General features: G+C 45.2%; 3 protein-coding genes across 4 annotated transcripts in view; 2 read left to right on the top strand and 1 right to left on the bottom strand.

The window, feature by feature from the left end:
* Positions 1-260: 260 nt before the first annotated feature.
* On the bottom strand, positions 261-4,019 carry ttc9 (tetratricopeptide repeat domain 9). Its single transcript, XM_023951702.2, has 3 exons — positions 3,360-4,019; positions 2,802-2,984; positions 261-1,034 (listed from the first exon to the last, which is right to left on the bottom strand). Exons 1-3 carry the CDS (start codon positions 3,841-3,843, stop codon positions 952-954), a joined length of 750 nt encoding a protein of 249 aa, XP_023807470.1. The 5' UTR covers positions 3,844-4,019; the 3' UTR covers positions 261-951.
* A 1,317-nt stretch (positions 4,020-5,336) lies between these two features.
* Positions 5,337-10,574, top strand: med6 (mediator complex subunit 6). Its single transcript, XM_004082085.5, has 8 exons — positions 5,337-5,440; positions 7,442-7,601; positions 8,238-8,329; positions 8,515-8,597; positions 8,670-8,778; positions 9,689-9,804; positions 9,884-9,911; positions 9,986-10,574. Exons 1-8 carry the CDS (start codon positions 5,419-5,421, stop codon positions 10,114-10,116), a joined length of 741 nt encoding a protein of 246 aa, XP_004082133.1. The 5' UTR covers positions 5,337-5,418; the 3' UTR covers positions 10,117-10,574.
* A 513-nt stretch (positions 10,575-11,087) lies between these two features.
* pcnx1 (pecanex 1) overlaps positions 11,088-20,283 on the top strand; it is a 28,340-nt gene continuing 19,144 nt past the window's right edge. For both annotated transcript variants that reach the window (XM_023951610.2, XM_023951609.2), the window contains exons 1-6: positions 11,088-11,475; positions 12,218-12,420; positions 12,894-12,999; positions 16,598-16,625; positions 17,872-17,934; positions 18,013-19,665. In XM_023951610.2, coding sequence (XP_023807378.1) covers positions 11,323-11,475; positions 12,218-12,420; positions 12,894-12,999; positions 16,598-16,625; positions 17,872-17,934; positions 18,013-19,665 — 2,206 coding nt within the window. In that variant the 5' untranslated portion in view covers positions 11,088-11,322. The remainder of the gene's footprint in view (positions 11,476-12,217; positions 12,421-12,893; positions 13,000-16,597; positions 16,626-17,871; positions 17,935-18,012; positions 19,666-20,283) is intronic.

Here is a 20,283-nt window from a genome sequence, read left to right as displayed (position 1 = left end):
CAAGCGTGACCCGATGCACGTGTGAATGCCGTCTCCCTGCAGCTCTGGGCTGCAGCGATGCAGAGGACTCCTCGTCTGAGTGGAATGCAGCCAGTGAATAAGCTGAACTCAATTGTTATTGACTTACATGTATTTGCACTGGAACACACTTTGAGTAAAACCATGGAAACAAATGTGGCCCATTTGTCTTTATCCACACTTGTCTTCGTCACTTTTTATGGATTGAAAAAAAAGAAGAAGAAACTGGCCATGAAGCAAGCTTTCAATCCTCAGAAACCTTTATTGCACACTGCACCTTCACAACACAAAAAGTATTTCAAAAGACAGTAAATGCTGTGAATGAAGTGCTCCGTTTTGGCATTAATAAGCACAAAAAGCTTCCCTTTGCACTATATTTTCTTGTGGTTTGTTATAAATTAGACTATTTACAGTTAGTGATATGTCTCTCAAGCTCTTCTCCTTGAAGTCAGCAGTGGAAAGTGGCTCACGTTGCCTTTTCACGTGTGGTTAAAGTATAAAAAAGGGTGAGTTGTTTGAGCTCTTGGAAAAGCGGTGGCAGCAGCGTGGGCCGCTGTTACTCTAGGCATTTCCAACGGGTCTTGTGCGAGGACAGGTGCCAGTTTGAGCAGCGAGAGGCGCCTGCAGACGTGCTGCACGGTTGCTCCTCTCCCTGTCTGAACCGTTGGCCTGCATGTGCAGCCCTTGGACCGGCGGGGCCTCGCCCTTTAACCGCTGCCGCGCTCGGGATGGGTCAGGGTGAGCTTTCAAGAGAAAAAAACTGGATGCAAAAACTCCCAAGCACACAACAAAGAAGTTCAGTGACCGGCAACTGTGCAAGGCGAAAGCAAACTAACATCATCTCACGCCGTGACCTGCGGGGTTTGTGGTGTTTAAGGTCTGGGTGACACACAGTAGGGCTGTGGGGAGGGGGGGGGTGGAGACGGCCAGCGTTTATGTCGCCTCCTTCTTTTCCCTCTGGGCATTTCGGCGAATCTTCATCTCTGTCAGCTGGATGTAGCGGATGACATTGGTGTCTGCAAAACAAAAGCAGGAAATGCCTCATTTATTTCCTGTCCAGCCAGGAAGTAGTGCATGAACGTGATCACACATCTCCCGCCCGCACACACATCTACGGAGTCGCTTCCCTGTTATTTTGTTTCTTTAGAGCTCATCAAACTGCCATCCCATTCCTGGAAGGGTTTTGATGGAGACCATGAAGCCCTGACAACAATGAAGACTTTAGCGAGCTCCTTTCAGAGAAATGCAGACCGTTTGAGCCACTCCCCAGATCGGCAGGGCTAAATGGCCAAAAACCACGCCGGGGTCAGTCAGGAGGAATGAACACAGTAAAAGTTTGACTGTGATTCTCCTGCTTGTCACTCGTCTGCAGTTCCCTCTCATGCTGCATTTGTCCCTGGAGTGTCATGCCTGCAGTCATGACACCATTTCCATCTCCTAATGAACTCCCTCAGCAGACATGTTGGTGGAAAACGATAGTAAGCAACACCACCTGCTTCTCCTGCTGTCCCGGTTGAGATTTCTCTGCAAGAAAAATGCATTCTTCAGGCTTTGAATCGACTTTGGAGGAGTTTACCGTAAATCGTTCACGAGTGACGATTCTGCACAAACGTTTGATTTTACAGTGTAACAAAAGCCTTTTTTGTCCAAACTACTCTCTGTTTGGTTCCAGCCTTTTTAGAGTTCTCTCAGATTTCCTGCCAAAAATGGAAAACGATGTGATTCACCAGGTGTGACCCTTCTGGGAGGTATAGAAGGTGTTACAAGCCATTTCTGACCAAATTCAAAGTTCGAGGAAAACAAAAGTCTGGTGAACGGACTTTCTGGGAATTAATGTGATCCTGGTTACAAATCATCAGCCAGAATCCCAGACCCTCCTCTTTTTGTTCCGTTGCAGTTAACCTTTTCCAAAAATTACAAAAGATTTTTTAGTGATTACTAAATTTCTTGGAAGGTTTTGCAGTTTTTTTATGTCCTCATCAGCCTTTAAAAATGCAGCTCGTTCAAAGAGATGCAACACATTAGTAATAGTAATAAGACTTCTGAACGCTACATGACAGTATTTTATGGAACTAAGTTTACTATTTTTAAGGCCTACTTTGATAAAAAAAAAAGTGCTTTTAAAACTTGTTTGTCAGGTATTTTGTCATGATGGAGGATATAGTTAAAGAAATGTAAGCTTAAAACTGCATTTCTGAGGTTTTTCTTTATTCAAATCGCTGTGAATCAGTAGCAGACGAAAAAATGCTGTTTGAAAAAGATCGCATTTGTGACGTAAGAAAATGTGCTGAGCGGGCCACAAGCGGCTCCAATCCAGAGTTCTCAGCACCAGAGAGAGGAAGGGGGGCGGGGTTGCTCAACACCAACTGTCCCACCCACAACTCAGGTGAATTTTTTTATTGCTCTGCAGAAACTATGTCCTAAATAACGGTGATGTATTTTTCTGCATTTTGGCTAAAAATGGCAGCCTCATATTTAAAAGAACGCTGCGAACGCTTTGAAAACAGAACAAAAGATGATCGGAGTGGGACTTGAAAGGTCACGTTCACACTTGTAATCTGTAGTAACACTGTCGAACACTAGGTGGCAGTATTTTTAAAAAAAAAAGATTAATGGACTTTTCAAAGGAAATAACAATTTTGCTTTAAAACGTTGAGGTTCCTTTTTCAAATTTTGAGCATATTTATAATTATTTTGGACTGTGTGTTCCTTAATGGAGTGAATAACCTGAATGTTGGAGAAGGTGTTTGGGTAAATCGGAGCAGCTGTTTGTTACTCCTAACCTGACGGCTCCTGTTTATGTGACTCCTTCAGGTAGTGCAGGGCCTTCTGGAAATCTCCCAGGTGGTAGTAGGCCACTCCAGATCGGTAAAGAGCCTTGAAGTTCTTCCCTTCTTTAAGAAGGACTTTCAAGCAATACTCCTTCACGCGCTCGTAGTTCACCAGCTCCATCTGCAAAAGGCAAGCTGAAAAACAGAAAAGAAACACGTTTATTTTGGCAAACCGTCTCATTTATTAGTGTTTTTATCTTTCTTCTGCTATACAAATGCTGGTTTTGGGGGTGGAGTCAGACAGAGATCCGCCCCCTAATGTTGTGCCTCATGTGAGTCTGTCATGCAGCTTTGCGGATGATTTCACTGAAAATCATCTGCGGTTTAATGAGGGAAAACATTTGTAAATTAAAAACAGAAGAATGTTGGTTTGGTGTGTTTTCGTGACACAGATGCTGCTCCGTCTTCACAGATGCGTCAAGGGGGGGGGGGGGGGGGGCAGAGCGGCTCAGATCCTCGTGAATCATTCCTGATTTTTGGAGCAGACATCTGTTTGAACAGCTCACCCACCGGCCAGGCTGTTGTAACACTCCAGCTCCGCGTTCTCCATCGCCCCCTTCTGCTCGTCCGTCAGCGGGCTGGACCTGCCGATGGACGGCAGGAAGGACGACGGGGAGTTGGAGCCCGCGTCCGGGTCCCCCAGAACCCTGCACAGCCCCTTGATCTCCAGCAGAGCGCGGTGGTATTTCCCGATGGCCTCCCGGTACTTCTTATCCTTGTAGCACTGCGTGCCCTGGCTCTTGAAGTCCAGCGCGCGCCTGACCACGTCCGCCGGCTCGTTGTGGGACGGCTGCTTCAGCATCGACCCACCATGATGCCTCTGCTGCTGGAGCTGGTGCTGAAGCTGCTGCTGGTACCTGGCGTCTTTGGTCCGGCCGCCGCCGCCGCTGTTGTTGGGGGGCTGCGCGCACGGCTGGAGCCTCGGAGAGCCGCCGCCGCCGCCGCCGTCCGCCCTGCCTTCCAGCCCGGCTTTGATCACGCTCATGTTCGACATGGTTCGGTGAAGTCCGCCCTCACCCCCGCCTGAAAATGAGCTGCGGATTCAAGGCTCCTCACTGCATCCTCTGGCTCCTAGTCGCGCCTTCCTCTCGGTGTCGCAGCTACTACGTCCTCTCCGCGTGCGCAGCCGCGCGCAGCCGCGCGCCGCTCCTCCGCTTTATTCAGAGCTCGTGTTTTCCTCTCAGAACAGAACAGCTCGCTGGTTCATTGGAGGATCAATGACATCCAGTGTGAAGGAAAGATGGTATTTCATGTGAAATAATCAGAATTAACCACCGCTTTGATTAAAAAACCTCATCATAAAACCCGTTTATCCTTCTGAACATGTAAACATCTGAAGCTTGTGATGCATCCCTGCAATGAAATATTTAATTCAATCTCTCCTCTTATGTCATCGTGGAGGAATGCAGTCATCTGTCCTCTGACTTTTCCTCTGCGGCTTCTATGTTTGCAGCTGCCGTTCCAAATATCAGTTCTGCACATTATAATGTGCAGAGAAAGCAAAGAATCATTTAAAAAATGTTTTCATCAAAGGGAATAAAAAGTTGGAGGTGAGGCTCCATGTCTGCGTTTGGGTTAAGCGTTTCTGAAACAGGCCATGATTTTCCTGGTAAAACTAACTCACAGAAAATGTAAAACGAATATTATATTGCTTTAATATGTTAATTATTTACGTTAAGTCGTGTAATGCTTTACATTTGGAGTAATATTTTCCTCAAAACACAACATTTGCTTTAAGCACACCTGCCTGAAATTTATTGTGGGAGTAGATCTTGAAGGATAGGGATGCAGAAATCTACAAGTAAAATAGTATTTATACTTATTTAAAATAAATGAGATCTAATGTCTTGACCCTAAAATATGACTTTAACATGTCCTGATTCCTTCACAATAATATTAAATGTTTGAATTATTATAATTTTTTTTATAAAACGAGAAAAGTGTCTTCGTAGGTATTGGAAACGCAACTGTTCAAAAATGTTATGTCCATCAATTCTCAATTATGTTTATTGCTCCATTTGTTCAAATCTAATACAGTATAGAAGAAAATGTAAACATTCATAAGTTTCCAAGTTGTCGATGAAGATTCTCTTCCAAACAAGTGTCGTGAAGTTAAGTCATGGTATCAGGACAGGTCTGCCAAAGTTTTACAACTTCTTAATGAACATTTTGAGAGAGAGAAAAAATAATGTGTGAACAAAATTTGGGCAAATAAAATAATATCACATTTTGTATCATATCATTTATTTATGTTTGTTCCGCCTGCTAGCCACTCTAGTGATTAAACAGGATTTTAGAAAAATTAGAAACGATAATTCTGGTCTTCGGTTTCTTCAGACTTATAGAGATGCCGGGGTTACAGATAAATTACATCCGTAAAACTATCTTTTTAAATACTTTTCTATTTATAAATGTATTCAATGTGTTCATTACCTTTTCAAAACTGTTTCATAGAAACAAACGGAAGAGAAGTTAAAAAATTCCCAACCGTTCCTATATGTAGTTACGTCATCAACATGAGACCGGGAGAAACCGGAAACGTCATTTTGTGGAGACATTTGTTTACATCATGGCGTCGGTGGACTTCAGGGGTTCGGACATTCCTTTAAATTCAACTATTTATTTGGTTTTTAAGCTGTATGTTTGTAGGATTAAAACAGAATATGATATTTTGCTAGTTCTTTAAGCACATTGGTGTTTGAATTTGTTGTTGATTAGCTGCAAATTATATTGATGCTAGAAGCTAATGGGCTAACGGTAGCTGATGAGCTAAGCGATGCTTAAAGCATCCGGGGTGGTTTATTTGTCGTATAATCTTTTATTTAGCCACTGCTGCCTTTTAATTTTACCGTTGGAAATATATATATTTTATTTTGCAGACTCTTCTGTCCTTTCTACGGAGCCCGTGTCCTGACATAAAAAAAACTAAAATATATCCATCTCGTTCCCACAGATATTGATATTCTTCGGAACGAAATAGTATTTCGAGGGAACGGAATATTATCTTGAATCTTTTTAAAATAAATCTGATCTCTAAACATCCTCCGTGTCTTCAATACAATGTAATGAGACACACACAGACAGAAATATGAAGGTATCTGCTGTAAACCCAACTATTATTACTCACATCCATGTTTATGAATAGCAGGATAAATGATCGGGTAGTTAGCATGTAGCCTACTAGCCTTCGAATGTAAAGTGACTGCTAAAGAGTATGTTAATAAAAGACAAGTCCTGAATATTATTATTCCTTTATTTGACCCTAAACTACAATATCAGCTGGCTGTCTGTCTAGCGGCCGGCCAGCTGCCCGAATGCCGGCATGACAAGCAAAAGAGCTGGTATGTCCAGTGAATCGTACGGCAAAGCAGCAAGCCTAGGTATCATAAAACTTATGATATATTTCTTACAGTCATTGAGACAATAATAAATTGATCATTCTTGTTTTTCTTTTTCCTTTCTTGAAAGAATGTGAGTCACAGAGACACGGAAGTTACCGCTGGAAGATGCTTTTGCGGCCGGACGGAGAGCATATCCGTGTTTATGAATGATTTATGATGTGAATAATTATTTCGTTCGCACGAATTAATCATTTCAGAGGGAACAAAATAGTATTTTGAGGGAACGGAATATTATCTTGTGGGAACGGAATATTATTTAGTGCGAACAATATATTAATCTGTGGGAACAAGATATATTTTACATTTTTAAAGGACACGGGCTCCGTACTTCCCAGTTATTATTTAATTGATGCTATGGCGATTTTATGACTAAGTTGTTGGGAATATATTCTATTTTAGAGACGTTGTCCTCACAGTTTCTCAGTACGCTAGTTATTACGTGGAAGGGGCATTTGGAAAAATACAGTTATCATCTGGAATAACAATATTTAGTTTATGTTTATATATCTGTGTTCAAGCTTAACCTCGGTGCTTTTTTTTCTTTGATTGAGTGCAGCTTTTTTGACAATCTTGGTTAGTAAACTGATTTGATTAGAATCCCAGTTTATGTTTAGTGATACTTAAAACAGATGAAATCATTGTTTTTTAAAGCACCAGCTCTACTACTTGTCTGAAAAAAACATTCTCCTCCCAAAACTGTGTTGTCGTTATGAAGTAAGGTTATTTGTTTGGATTCCCAAAAATAATAACCTGCCAAATTAACATTTTGTTTTTACTTTTTGGGCTTTATGTATTGGAATTTCTGTCCTAAGGCACTAAAACACTAAAAGCAGTGCTTCTGTTTTCCACCTTTAAAACATTTATGTTTAACCTGTTTGGTCATGTCTGATTCTCTGATGCTTCAGTTGCATAAAATGAAAACTTTTCTTTCTTACTGTTTTGCACTCGTTTATTTTTACAAATGTGAATGTGTAAAACTGAGCCTCTTGCTGCACTGAACCATAGTTAGAGCATTCAAATTTGAATTGAGTTTGAATTGTCTTCATCTTTGATGTTTTATTTTTGTATCATGTATTGATTTGTCATTGTGTAGAGCACGTTGGGCCTCCTTTTATGGTGGTGAAAGTTGCTCTATAAATGAAATGAAAACCAAAAGCCCTGATAAAGGACATGTTATGAAATTCTTTGCAGATAACCTTCTGGGGATTTCTTGGGTAGACAGTAGCTGGGTACCGATCCTCAACCCTGGGAATGTTTTGGACTATTTTTCTGAGAGAAGTAACCCGTTTTATGAGCGAAGCTGCAACAATGAGGTGGTGAAGATGCAGCGGCTCTCACTGGAGCATCTCAAGTAAGTTTGTTGTGAGCAATCTTGTTTATGAAATCTATAACAAGGAATATTCTAGATTTCTAAGAAAATAGAATTATCCTAATAGGGTCTTTCTGGTCAAATACAGTGTGAGGGTCCACAATCAGTCAGCAGGACAAAGGTGGCTTTGTTTAAAACCGGTTTTATTTCTTTTTTGCTTTAAAAACATTATGAACAAGGATTCTGTCTCCACAAAATAAAAAATAATTTGGGCCCAAAAAAATAAAAGAACCAAATGAACATGAAGGAAAAGGGGACTGAAGTGATCTGAAAAACACCCCCATCTGGTTTACACATTGGAAAAAATATATAGCTACATACAAGTCTATACCACACACAAAGGGGGGGCAGGAAAGCAACTAAACAAAGAGTTTAACCAATTCATCCATATATAAATAAAAAAAACAAATAACACTGTCGAAATAAGGTTAACTTAGATCTCCTACATCAACCAATGAAATTCCTTTAAAAGAAACAATGCAGGTGTTTGCTCCTGATTTTTCATGCTAGTCACACCTAAATGGTGGTGAATACTTCATCCACCGCATACGATGTTGATTAAATCGTGAAAAGTTTGTATTTCTTCTGCATATTTCCATTTTTTTCTGCTGTTCTCAGTCAGATGGTTGGAGTCGAGTACATTCTTCTTCACGCTCAGGAGCCGATTCTTTATATCATCCGCAAACAACAAAGACAGTCACCGACACAAGGTAAGGAGTCCAACAATAGACATGTTATTGTGAACAAAGTGTGTTGGACAGTTTTTGATCGTTTTTATTATGTTATTTACCGACTGAAAAGTAACCCAAACGATCATCAATAAAGTTAAAGCAGGTTTTTGTTCAGTAAATTTGTTTGACGTCTTGGGTCTGAAGCTTTGATTCTCTTCCTTAAGTGGTGCCATTGGCAGATTTCTACATCATAGCTGGAGTCGTTTATCAGGCCCCTGATCTGGGAACAGTTATCAGCTCCCGAACGGTAAGAACAGTTCTTGTCCTTAAATCCCGCGTGAACCCTTTCTGGATTTAATCTGAGCAACATCCGTCTCAGCTGTCTGCCGTCCATGGAATCCAGTCTGCGTTCGACGAGGCCATGTCTTACTGCCGTTATCATCCATCCAAGGGATACTGGTGGCAATTTAAAGACCAAGAAGAGAAAGGTGGGCCTTCAGCAATGACCAGACTGATGAGAAAACGTAAGATAAAATGTAATACTGGTGGAAAGTCTGAAAATCTTCAGAGATTAGCATGAACTGTGGAGTGAGCTCTCAAAGCTTTAGACCTTAGAAGGAACTCTGATGGTTCTGACACAGGTGGAGGTGGAAACCTCCTCAGAAACAAGTTCAGCAATTTCATACATTGCATCTTCACCATCAACTGGAGAACTTCAGTGATTTCTGCTTGGATTAGCTGGTCACCTTTAGAGAAAACAGTCCTCATCTTTCACCTGTGCCGGCCCCCGTCACCTCTGACTTTCATGATCTTCCAGCAGAACTACCAGCCTACTCAACGAACCCTCTGCAGAGGAGTGGAATCGTTTTTAAGCAGCCAGAAAGGATGCACGTCTGTGTGCGCTGACTTCCTTTGACTGCTGCCTTCAGAGGGTCTCGTTTACAGCCTAAACTCCCTCGTCTATCACCCCTCCGTTTTGAGCAGCAGCTGCTGGTTCCTGCACCAAACACTAAAAGGTCTCAGAGAAACTCTTCAGCTTCATGATCCAGCTGGTTGACTAAAAAAACTGAGCTCTTCTTCCTACACAGCTGTTATGAAAAAATCCTTTATCCCCATTCAAAGTTCTATTTGCAGCTGAGACGTCTATTTCCAGAGCTTATCTTAGAATGTGACTGCCTCAGTGTTGTTGCTTTGGCTAAAAACGTCTAGTCAATGTTAGAATGTAAATGAGAATTCTTAGGGGGGTTTGGTCTGCATCCTCACATCTGGTGTGGTGATGCTGCACAAAACTGAGAGGACTACTACAAAACATCACCGTCTTTAGAGTTTGCGATCTTAGGATCTGGTTGAAAAAACTTACTTGGTCCTATTTGGATCAAATCAAATCTCCTTTTGCAGAAAAAGCCAAACCGAAGTCTAAGAAAAAAGAGGAGCTGAGTTCTTTGTTTCAAAGGCACCGCGTGGACACGCTTCTTATGGACCTCAGGTCAAAATTTCCTCCAACCTTCTACCAGGTATGTTCCTCCTTACATCGCAGTTATTCCTGTTGGGGTTTCTATTCAAATTAAATAGTTTTTTTACATCTTTTTTCAGCCGAAGCCTGGAGACAAACCCATTCCAGGTAGGATCCCAAGTCTTTGTTCCACATCAGGACAAAGGTTCTCAAGTGTCTAAAGTGTTTTGTTTGTGTCGCAGTTGAGGTGAAGAAGGAGCCAGAAGCTCCCGCAGAAACTGTGAAACAGGAGGAGAGGGAGTCGGCTGCCAAGACATCAGCCCCCACTCCTTCAAGTAAACCCCCTCCCGAGAAGAGAGCGAGACTTCAGTGACAGCCGTCCTCCTCGCCTGTTGGGACCCCGCCCCCCAATTCTCTAGCTTTTTCTGATTCTGGGCTGCATCAAACTGAACTCTGGGTGCTGTGGGCTTTAAGGAGGGTTCCGGTTGCTGTCGTGGTCTTTAGTGGGGGGGTCACCTGCAGTCAGAAAGCTTTTCATTGTGGATGTGCTCGGTGTTTTTCACGGAGTGCAAAGAACAGCTTTTTGCCCCGCAAGCCTCCTGGATGGAAGAGTCATGAAGCATGATGTCATTTAAACATGTAAAATGCTCAACTAAAATATTTTTTAAGAAGGATTTGGTTCCAGTTGTGAGTCTTGTGTTTCTTAAGGTCAATTCTTATACACATTTAAAAATAAGCTTTATTTTTGTGCATTGTGGTTTTGCTTATCATTTACTATTCTCAAATATTCAAGTTGGTCAATTATCTTCAAATAAAAGCAAAAAGAATGAACCTTTTCTGGTCCACTGGATGTTGAACTACAGGGAAACACTCATTAATTCAGCCTTTATAGGAAATATGTTTCGTTTTCAGCTAATGTTAATATCTAATAATTGAAATATTCTTTAAAGCAGATTACTATTGTTTAATAACTGTTTTCTTACTTAAAGACCAACAAACAACATTGTTTTTGAGATGGTTCAAACAAAAAATGCGTCATTTTTTATGTTTCTTCAAAGATTTTTTTCTTTAACCTCATTTTGACTGTCATACTCAAGAACGCCAACAGATGTCGCTCTCGAGTCATTTTGAGGAGCCATTTGTTTAATTTAAACCTTTTTTAATCGTTTCGTGTTTCTTTACCTAAAAGCATTCTTTTTAGAACAAAAGGTAAAGATATATAGATACGCAAGGGTCGAAAAAAGTAACATTTTATGACCTTTTTCCCCCCTAAAAATGGATGAAAACGGTGGTGCCCAATCATGGTGGTGCATTCCATAAATCCTTTTTTCCCGAAGCCACGAAGAAGAACCGCGGCGGGTTTTAGGGAGATGTAGTCCATTCCTCGCTGGAGGACAGAGGCAGTGCCCCAGCTGGCCGGGATAGCAGCAGGAAAAGATGGCTGCGGAGGGGATTTTCAGGCCACCGTCTGAAAACAGAGCCCCGCTCGCGACTCGGAACGGCGGGTCGGCTGCGTGTCAGCCCGGCCGTTCCGTTTAAACGAATCCGAGCGGAGCCGTTTAAACGGAAACGAACAACAATGGGGTCGCAGACGCTGCAGATCCTCAGGCAGGGGGTTTGGGCTTCAGTCACAGGCGGATGGTACTACGACCCCGACCAGAACACGTTCGTCAACGCGTCCCACCTGTACATCTGGCTGTTCTTGCTGTGTTTCCCGTTCACGCTGTACATGGTAAGCGCGCGCGCCGTCGCGCGCGCCTCAGTCTCCCTTCCTTCCCGCCGCTGACAGCCGAGTGTCGGCGAGCTTAGCTGCTCCGAGCCGCCGGTCTCTGTCTATTACCTGGAAGAGGAGCCGATGTGGGCTAAGTTTGACCCCGAAAACTTCACCAACTGTTTCGAGCGTCTTTAAACGTTCAGAACTTTAAACTTTACTTTACGTGAAGGTTTTCTCACAATTTCTTGATTTCATGTTTCGGGATTTAATCTGAGATTATTGTTTTAATGATAAATTGAATATTTTGCACCCCCCCCCCCCCCCCTCTTGGCTTTAAAGTCACGAGCTGACAGAAAGTTTGACGTGTTTGTTTGTTGTCCAGCATTTCATTAGTCTGACCCCACATGGCCCCTGTACTGGAGGGGTCCCTAACCCCAGGGGGGGCCGGGGGGCGTGGGTCCACACAGACCCAGCTCACATGGGCCTGTCCCGGGTCAGACTGGGCCGGTGTGCAGTTTCACGTCTATTCCTGGCGTGGAAATGCGCCGCCGGGCTCTGCAGGTTTATAGGTTTACATTTATGATAAGTGACTGGAGGAGGATGCAGGAGGTGCAGCTCCGGCTGCAGGGATCTTCTGGGGGGGGGGGGGGGGGGGGGGGGGGGGGGGGGGTGCAGCTACGTGACACAATGACACACATGGCTGCTCCTCTGACTCCTGCACCCCCCCCCCACACACACACCCCGTCCTCTGCTGTTGCAGGCCCTGCCACCAACCACGCTGATCGTTGGTATCTACTGCTGTGTCATCGGTGCCATGTTCCTGCTGCTGAAGACGGTGAATTACCGCCTCCACCATGCCCTGGATGAGGGGGAGGTGGTGGAGCATCGGGCCAAGGAGACGCTGGGCTGCAGAGGGGGCAGTGATGGAGGCGCCACCCGCCGGGAGGACAGCAACGGCCCAGGGTGAGCGAGGGAGACGGGACACAAACATGCACATTTTGTTTGGTTTTTGTCATTACATGTTACAGTTTTTGCAGATCACATCAGGTTTTTACAATCTTACCTTTTTTAAACCTTTGTTTTACACGTTTATTCATTTATTTCTGTTTCCCTCAATGTTGGAAAAATGTAGAATTTATTTTGTGCTCATTTTTATTGATGGGCATGTGTGCAGAATCCTGAAGTTTGAAGGTGTGAAACTTTCACCTCGAGGCTTCATCCGTCTTTCGCCTTGAGCTCCTGATGAGGCTCTTGGTGGTCCGGAGTGCAGGAGGAGCTCTGCTCCCCTCTGGAGATGCTTCAGCCGCCTCACTTCTTCTCCCAGCCGCCCGTTTCTCCTCATTTCTGCCCGTTTTTTCGTCTCTGCTGGACTCTCCGTTGGCTGGTGGGAAAAACGTGTCCTGCACATGCTCAGATGTGTGTTTGTGTTTTCAAAGGGACCCCGGGGGGGGCGTGGAGATGGCGCGCTTCATCCGACAGGAGACCCCGCCTGTGGACTGCAGCTCCAGGAACTCCTACATTGGGATGGAGTCCAACCACCAGGTGAGTCCAGCGCTGGTTGGCGGCTCGCCGACACCCCGGTGCCGCATGGAAACGGTGGATCACGCTCTAATGTGCGTCCGTGTGAACGGAGCTCTCTCTGTTCTGCTGCGTTTGCATTCGATGGGAGCTCCACGTCCATTCAGACAGCAGTGTAGCTCCGCCCCCCCAGAGAAATACTTAACAGAGAAACAGCGCCCCCTGCTGGCCCACGTTTTCCACTTTGCGATTCTGTCAGATTTCTTTTTTCTTCGCACTTATTTTGTGCTACGTTGACGTTATTTACTTTCTTTGTTGACATTCAAGGGAACCGACGCTCTGGTTTCTGGGATGACCCCAGTCTGCTTGTTTAATCGGCTGCTTGTAACTCGAGTTTCAACAACAGAAAACTTGGGGGGAGACTGCACAGAAGCGAAGGAGCCACATTGTTGCACTGCCCCCCAGTGGACATTTGACATAATTACAACGATGCAGAAATGTTAAAATGTCAGTCATTAAAAAATTAAAACAAGCGGATTTACGGAGGGGGCGTGTCTGCCAAGGTTATAATAGTTTCGGATTTTTTATTAGTTTTAGTTTTTATTTAGTTATGAATTTTTTTTTTTAATTTATTTAGTTTTAATTAGTTTTTAGAGGCTGCTTTACTAGTTTTTATTAGTTTTTATTTTTTGAAATTGCTTCGTTTTAGTGTAGTTTTTATTAGTTTTAGTGTTAGTTTTAGTTTTTTTTTTTGTAAATTAGGATATTTGTCAGGTGCATGATTCAAAATCACCAGAATAAGTATTGTATGATAAAAACTCAATCAAAGATACATTTTGAAACACTTATTATTCAGAGGACACAAGGACAACCATCCTTAAATTGAAATACAACAGCCGATAACAGCATTAGGTTATCTGCTCTCGCTTCTTTTTCGGGGGAGGGCGGGCGACAGGCTAGCTTGTAGGTACTGTTGATTTGCGTTGTTGTGTGCGCTTTTTAAATGTACTTTTAGATTCGTAGGGTTTTTCCCTTTGAGGAGCGTTCCACAAATTTTGTCTCCTGCTTCGACTACAAGGCACTTACTTTAGTTTTCGACGCTGTTATATTCAAAAAAGTCCAAATAGGACTCTCCCGCTTTCTCCCAACTTTTAATGCAGCAATCACGCTCATGTAAATGTCTATGACAACGCTAGCCGGCAGTGTCCAACAGACATCATGTGACGTCACAGACTACGTGATGCCGTAAGGTTCAGATTAAAGCCCTGCGCGGGACTATTTTCTCCATCCCGCGCCCGCTGAATTTCTGACCAATCCCGCCCGCTCCCGCAACGTATGCGTTACACTCCCGCCCACACCCACAATATGTATGTCCTCTCCCGCCCGCACCCGCAGAACTCATAGAATTTAGTCCCGCACAGTAATAGAGATGAATTGATTTTGTATCGTCTCCCGTCCCGCAGGAAAAAAACACGTATTTGTATTGATATTATTAAAGAGATTCATGTCCCTCCTCCAGCCTCATCTCTTCATGCATTCCTCTTGTGTAATTTGCAACTTAATTATTAAATATATTTTCACAAATCCTGTTCGGTTAAAAGTGTCCGTGTGTGCGCGCGCAGACAGACGGCCTGAAGCGCGCTCTTAGTAAGAGGCGGGGCGGGGCGCACCCCCAACATCAGGTTAGATGACAGAGGCCATTGGGCGTCTCTACCTGGTGCCTTCACGGAGCTTCAGTACATAAGAATCCAACAGCCGCTCAGCCTAACGTAGTCCGCTATTATATATTCATGAGATATTCATGGCAGCACTGATCCCGCGGGGTTTTTTTCTGCCGCCCGCTCCCGCCCGCAGCACAATTCAAACCGCCCAATCCCGCGAGATTTGGGTTGGGTCCCGCGGGACCCGGCGGGACCCAATCCCAATGCAGCCCTCCAGTTCAGATACACAGTAAAACTAGCAGGGTGAAGTAAATAGACTTTATTTCAACCCAAAAGACTTATGTATTAACAAAGACGAAAACGAAGTATTTTTTGGGGTTAATATTATTTAGTTTCAGTTAGTTTTATACACACAATAAACAGTTTTAGTTAGTTTTCGTTTTTTTAAAAACTCTTGTTTTTATTTTTATTTCAGTTAACGAAAATGTTTTTCGTTAACTATAATAACCTTGGTGTCTGCAGCTGTGGCGATCTCATAGGGGGACACATGAGCGCCCCCAAAAAGCCCCCCCCCCCAGACTAAAAACACCCATTTCTGCGAGCTGCTACGATGAGCGTATGTTGCTCTGTCTGTGAAGAACATGCTGGAGGGGGGGTTGCAGATAGAGAGGCGGGGGCGGGGCTTAAACTCACCGCTTATGATTCCAGACAAACTAACAGCTGCTTCCTAAAAAAAATAGTTGTCATCCATAAAATTAATATAATTTATTGGATTCTCTGGATTTAAAGACAAAAAAAATAGAAAGGAGTCTGCATCAAAGTAAATTTGTTTCTATCATCTCATTCATCTTAACTCTCGGTGTTTGACAGACAGAAAAGTCTATTCAAGGTTGGTTTTCACACACCTCTCGTTAGTTAAATAAACGACATCGGTCGTGTTTTGCTGGCATGTTGCAGTGATTCTGAAAAGTTTAAATTTGTCCTCCCACTCTGGGATGGCTGAGCTGCTGTTTCCTGTGGAAACATCTCACAGCTTCTGATGCGACCTCGGACATGCGTGATGCACAACAGAATATCGTTTTATTAAGTGTGTTTGCAGAATGTTGCTTCACACATTCCCATTCATGCATTCTGCTCCTCACAAAACGTTATTTACACACATAACTTTGAGTGTTTCTGCAGAGTTTGTGACGTCTCCAAGTTCTCATCCCTGAAGGGAAAATAAATCTGTTCTCATCAAGATTGTTTGGATTGAGACACTTGAATATTCAGCGTAAAAGACACTTGAAGGTCTTGAACCAGAATCTCCTTCAGATCCCAGTCCAGACTCTGGGCGAACCGCTCTGAGGGTTTTAGTCACTGTTCTGTAGAACCTAGGTCACTCCAGATGTTTGTGGGACGCTTTCCTTCCAGAAAGTTCCTTTTGTGTCTGATTAGAACATCAGTCCAGAGGTCCAGTGGATCCTCCAGATGTTCCTGTTCCACAGCAACGTCTCTCATGGATCCATGTTTGTCCTAAAGTCTCTTTCTGACTGTTGGATCGTGACCTTTGACCTGCACGGAGTCCAGTGGGGTCTGGCCGTATGTCATGACCTCCTGGAGGAGTCCTCCTCCTGTTCTTGGACCCTCTTTGGTTCCGGTGAAGGTTCTCCTCCGTTCCTGTACCCCCATGAGTGGATGATGGATCTCTGAGCTTCTCTGGAGTATCGGAGCTGCAGGATCGTCTGCATGACGCTTCCAGACTCGAACCTTTTAGCCACGTTGACTCTAAATAAAACGAGTCAGACGTTTTCTGGTGACGCCTTTCTGTTTGTTTCAGTTGAATGATTGTAGGACATGTACAGAAACAGATGAACCTGGGGGGGGCTAATGCTGCCTGTCTGTCTAAATGTGTCAACCCAAGTTTATGTTAGTTATTTTTTTTAAAGTTGATGGTTTGATTCCCTTTTTTCTCCTTTCAGGTTTTACACGGAGGAGCTGCACTCAAAGGTAATCGATAATCAATAACTACACGCCTGATCAGGTCTCCTTCGTGGGTCACATCCAGGTCCCACAGTGACACAGACTCGGTTCTGCAGAGAAGCTTCCGTTTGGGCTCAAGTCAGGATCAGAGTCGATTAACTAAAAACTGTTACCAAACAAAGACTGTATGTTAGTAACAGCTGCTGTTTTTTTATTTCCAGTTTTTGTCTCTGTTTACAGTTTAAATTCAGAAATGTTCATTTTTGGAGTTTTTCCTGATTTTACGTGGGGGCGGGGCTCTCTGCCCATTTGCTGCCAGGACATGATTGTCATGGGGCGACAGGAAGGACGCCACCATAACATGTCGCATAATGTCAATCATGTCCCGGCAGCCAATGGGCAGAGAGCCCCGCCCCCACGTAAAATCAGGATCAGCTGCAAACAAATAGACTGAACTGAAGCTATAGAACGAGGATTTACAGCAAAAGAAAATAGAAAACAGATTTACGTTTATAGTTTTGTTTATTGGTTGAGGCGTCAGCTCATTGTTTTCCTATTTCTCTTTCTTTCTTATAGTTTCTTCTGCCAATTTTTCAGCTCTTTTAACCATTCAACTATTAAAATGTTCAGCTTTTTCCAGCTATGACTTTTGGTTCTTCAAATCCCTTAACTTTTCAAGATAATCCAGGATTTCCAGGATTTTTGATCAAGCATTGTTGTTAAAGCAATAAAGACTGCAGACAGATTTGGCAAACTCATTACAGAAATGCTTAAATGCATAGATTAAAAAACAGAAAATAAAAACCCAAAAAAAAAGACACTTAAATCACATTTGCTCAATTAAAAACAGTGATGATTAACTAAAGTCCAGTTGATTTATTGCTTGAAAATGAGCAGGAAGACGTGAGTTTATATAATCCTTGGAGCAGAAGCTCGCTGGTTCGATACCCGGCTCTGGCATTTTTCACAAAGATATCTATTTTGTTATTTTGCTGATTTCACTTTATTTATGCTCAACTTTGATCATTTCTTTAAGTTTCATTTTCATTCAGTTGTTCCTCTTAAGCTTTAAACTGTTTTAAGATGTTCTTTTTTTTTTTCAAATGAACATTTTGTGTTTGCTTCACCTTTAAGGGTCATTGTGACTCCACCCCTTGGTCTTTGAGTGTGTGATTCTTTTTACGATCACATATGGCTCCACTCTGTGCTTTATTAAATCCTTAGTAGAAGCTTTGCGGCTTCTACTTAACTCTTATTTCCTGTCTTCCTGTAGACGCGGGGAAGCTGCCGGATGACATCAGTTTGACTCTGGTTGAGAGCTGCAGCCATGATCACGGTAACAAACCTGCAAACGGTGGTCTTCGTCCGGTTGGACCGTTGTGACGCTCAGCTTCTCGTGTCTCCGTCTGTCTAGATCTGCTCTCCGACGCCAAGATGTACTGCCTTGTAGCCAATGACTCCTTCGCGTCTTTGCAGCCGTCCACGTCTTTGTGTCCTTCGGAGCTGTCCCGGGAGCCCGCCGACCTCTGCAGCTCCGCCGCGCATCACTTCAGCCTGTCGCACCCTACCTGCGACGCCGAGGCCGCCGCCCACTCGTCCGTTCAGCCGCAGACCTTCAGGAAGGAGCTTCACGCTCGTGGTTTGCCTCGGACGTCCAGCTCGGCGGGCTCGGCTTTCCCCGACCCGAGCCTTCCTGACTTCGCCTTGTACCCTCCGCCCAGGCGAGGGGGCCTGGACCCCGTGTGCGAGCTGGAGGCGGCCCGCCCACAGACGTGTGACGGGGGCGGGGCAGAGCAGCCCTCCACCTCTGGACTGGAGTGTCGCAGACACAAAGAGGCACTACGAGTGGCTCGCTCCGCCTCCAGGGAGGCGGGGGAAGGCACCTCCGGACTGTACCAGGCGGAGGCGGGCAGCGGCAAAGGCGGAGGGGCAAAGTCCCGGCGAGGAGAGCGGAGCGTGGACAGCCTGAGGAGCCTGAGCACCCGCAGCAGCGGCTCCACGGAGAGCTACTGCAGCGGCACAGACAGGGACACCAACAGCACCGTCAGCAGCTTCCACAGCGAGCAGACCAGCTCCACCCACGTGGAGAGCCTGCTGTCATTTTCAGGGGACGAGCACCGAGGCGCGGCGGCTCCTGCAGACGACAGGACTTCCAGCCTCTGCAGCATCAGCTCTCAAGGTCTCAGCAACCTCCCGTCCAGAGAGGCGAACAGAAACCCCCACGCCAACGAGCTGACAGCCAAACAAACCGCAGAAGCCCCTCCCTCCACCTCTCAGGAGCTGGGGAAACCCAGCGGAGACCCGCAGGACATGAGGACGAGTGCTGACGGCTCTGCGGGGGCGCCCAGCTCAGATCAGGAGAAAAAGTATGTTGACGAAGAGTCGGCGAACGTGGTCCAGAGGACGTCCTCTCTGTCCATGGGCCGCAGCGGGCGCCGGCAAAGCGAGAAGAAAAGGGCGAGCAGCCTGGACGTGAGCCGCCGCCGGGACTACGCGTTTGTGCGAGGGACGACGAAGCCTTGCAGCGCCGTCTTCGCTGGGGGAGGGGACGAGGACTCCAGCGATCACAGTGAACTCAGCCTCGCCTCCAGCCTTCACTCCGCCCACCATCGGAGTACAGACAGCTCCTCCAGCGCCACGTCCCGCTCCTGCCACTCGCCAGAGGCCCACTTCCGGGCCCTGAAAGCTAAACATGCTAACGCCCCCACCTCCTCTGCCGCCTCCTCCTCTAGAGCGAAAGCTGAGGCAGGAGGGCGAGGCGGAGGGAAGCGCCGTGCGTCCCGCCGCACGCCCAGCACAGGCAGCGCCAAGACGCACGCCAGAGTGCTGAGTTTGGACAGTGGCACCGCCGCTTGCCTTAACGATCCCAGTCGCCTGGGGGCTCCAGCCGGGCCTCGGCCCCTCACCACCTCTAAGTCCGACCTGGAAGCCAAAGAAGGGGAAGTCCTGGACGCCGCGTCCCTGCTGGGCCGGGCCTCCCAGCTGGAATCGGTTACCCGCTCCAGGAGCAGTCTGCCCAACCAGGCGGCTTTAAGTGAGCCTCAGGACGCCACGTGCCTGCGGGGGGGTGAGTTCCTGCCTTCAGACGCCGACACATCCAGCAGGCTGGAAAAAAGACAAAAATTACATCCGTGAGCGGCGTGGTACGGCCAGGGGCTCCCCGCCCTCACTGGCTGAGCGGCCGCTACCCGCCCTGACTTTCTGCCGCTGCCGGCTTGTCTGTTGGTTTTGTCTCCATAGCAACCATTTTATGTTTGGGTCATCTGGGGGTGAAGAACAGGTTCATGTCATTTTTAGAAGAATCGGAAAAAGTACATTTTTGGATTTCCTTGGCAACTGAGGTTCTTTGAAGTTTTACCACAATGTGAAAAAAAATCAAAATTGCTAATTTTCAGACTTTGCCACAAAATTATTATGGGATGGGGGTGATTAACTACATCGAAAATTCCTTTCTTCCCGATATTAGCTGCAAGACCCGAGCGACCGGAGTTGTTAAAGTGTTATATAAGTAAAGTTTGATTTGGGTTGGAGGGGATCACATTTTACCTCAAAGATGCGGAAAACAGAAAAAAACAATCTGGTCCTTTAGTCCAGGACTAGGACGGGTGCAGCTGCGACTGCGGCTGCTGAGGCAGGACAGAGTTATTGAGCTTTCTATTGCTTCGTTTTCCTTTCAAAAACCTGA

Source organism: Oryzias latipes, chromosome 22 (genome assembly GCF_053564925.1).
Source record: "Oryzias latipes strain Hd-rR chromosome 22, Olatipes_Hd-rR_3.1".
In the NCBI taxonomy this organism is placed as follows: Eukaryota; Metazoa; Chordata; class Actinopteri; order Beloniformes; family Adrianichthyidae; genus Oryzias; species Oryzias latipes.
Note: the sequence above shows the minus strand (reverse complement) of the source record. Positions and strands in the feature narration are given on the sequence as shown.

What these genes read in the sequence shown, in the direction of transcription:
- med6 (XM_004082085.5), top strand. Translation starts at nt 5,419, where the DNA reads ATGGCGTCGGTGGACTTCAGGG. An exon ending in TAAAGACCAAGAAGAGAAAG is followed by an intron (nt 8,779 to 9,688) that starts GTGGGCCTTCAG and finishes CTCCTTTTGCAG; the next exon opens with AAAAAGCCAAACCGAAGTCT. An exon ending in TTCCTCCAACCTTCTACCAG is followed by an intron (nt 9,805 to 9,883) that starts GTATGTTCCTCC and finishes ATCTTTTTTCAG; the next exon opens with CCGAAGCCTGGAGACAAACC.
- ttc9 (XM_023951702.2), bottom strand. Translation starts at nt 3,843, where the DNA reads ATGTCGAACATGAGCGTGATCAAAGCCGGGCTGGAAGGCAGGGCGGAC. An exon ending in GTGTTACAACAGCCTGGCCG is followed by an intron (nt 2,985 to 3,359) that starts GTGGGTGAGCTG and finishes TCTGTTTTTCAG; the next exon opens with CTTGCCTTTTGCAGATGGAG. An exon ending in ACATAAACAGGAGCCGTCAG is followed by an intron (nt 1,035 to 2,801) that starts GTTAGGAGTAAC and finishes TTTGTTTTGCAG; the next exon opens with ACACCAATGTCATCCGCTAC.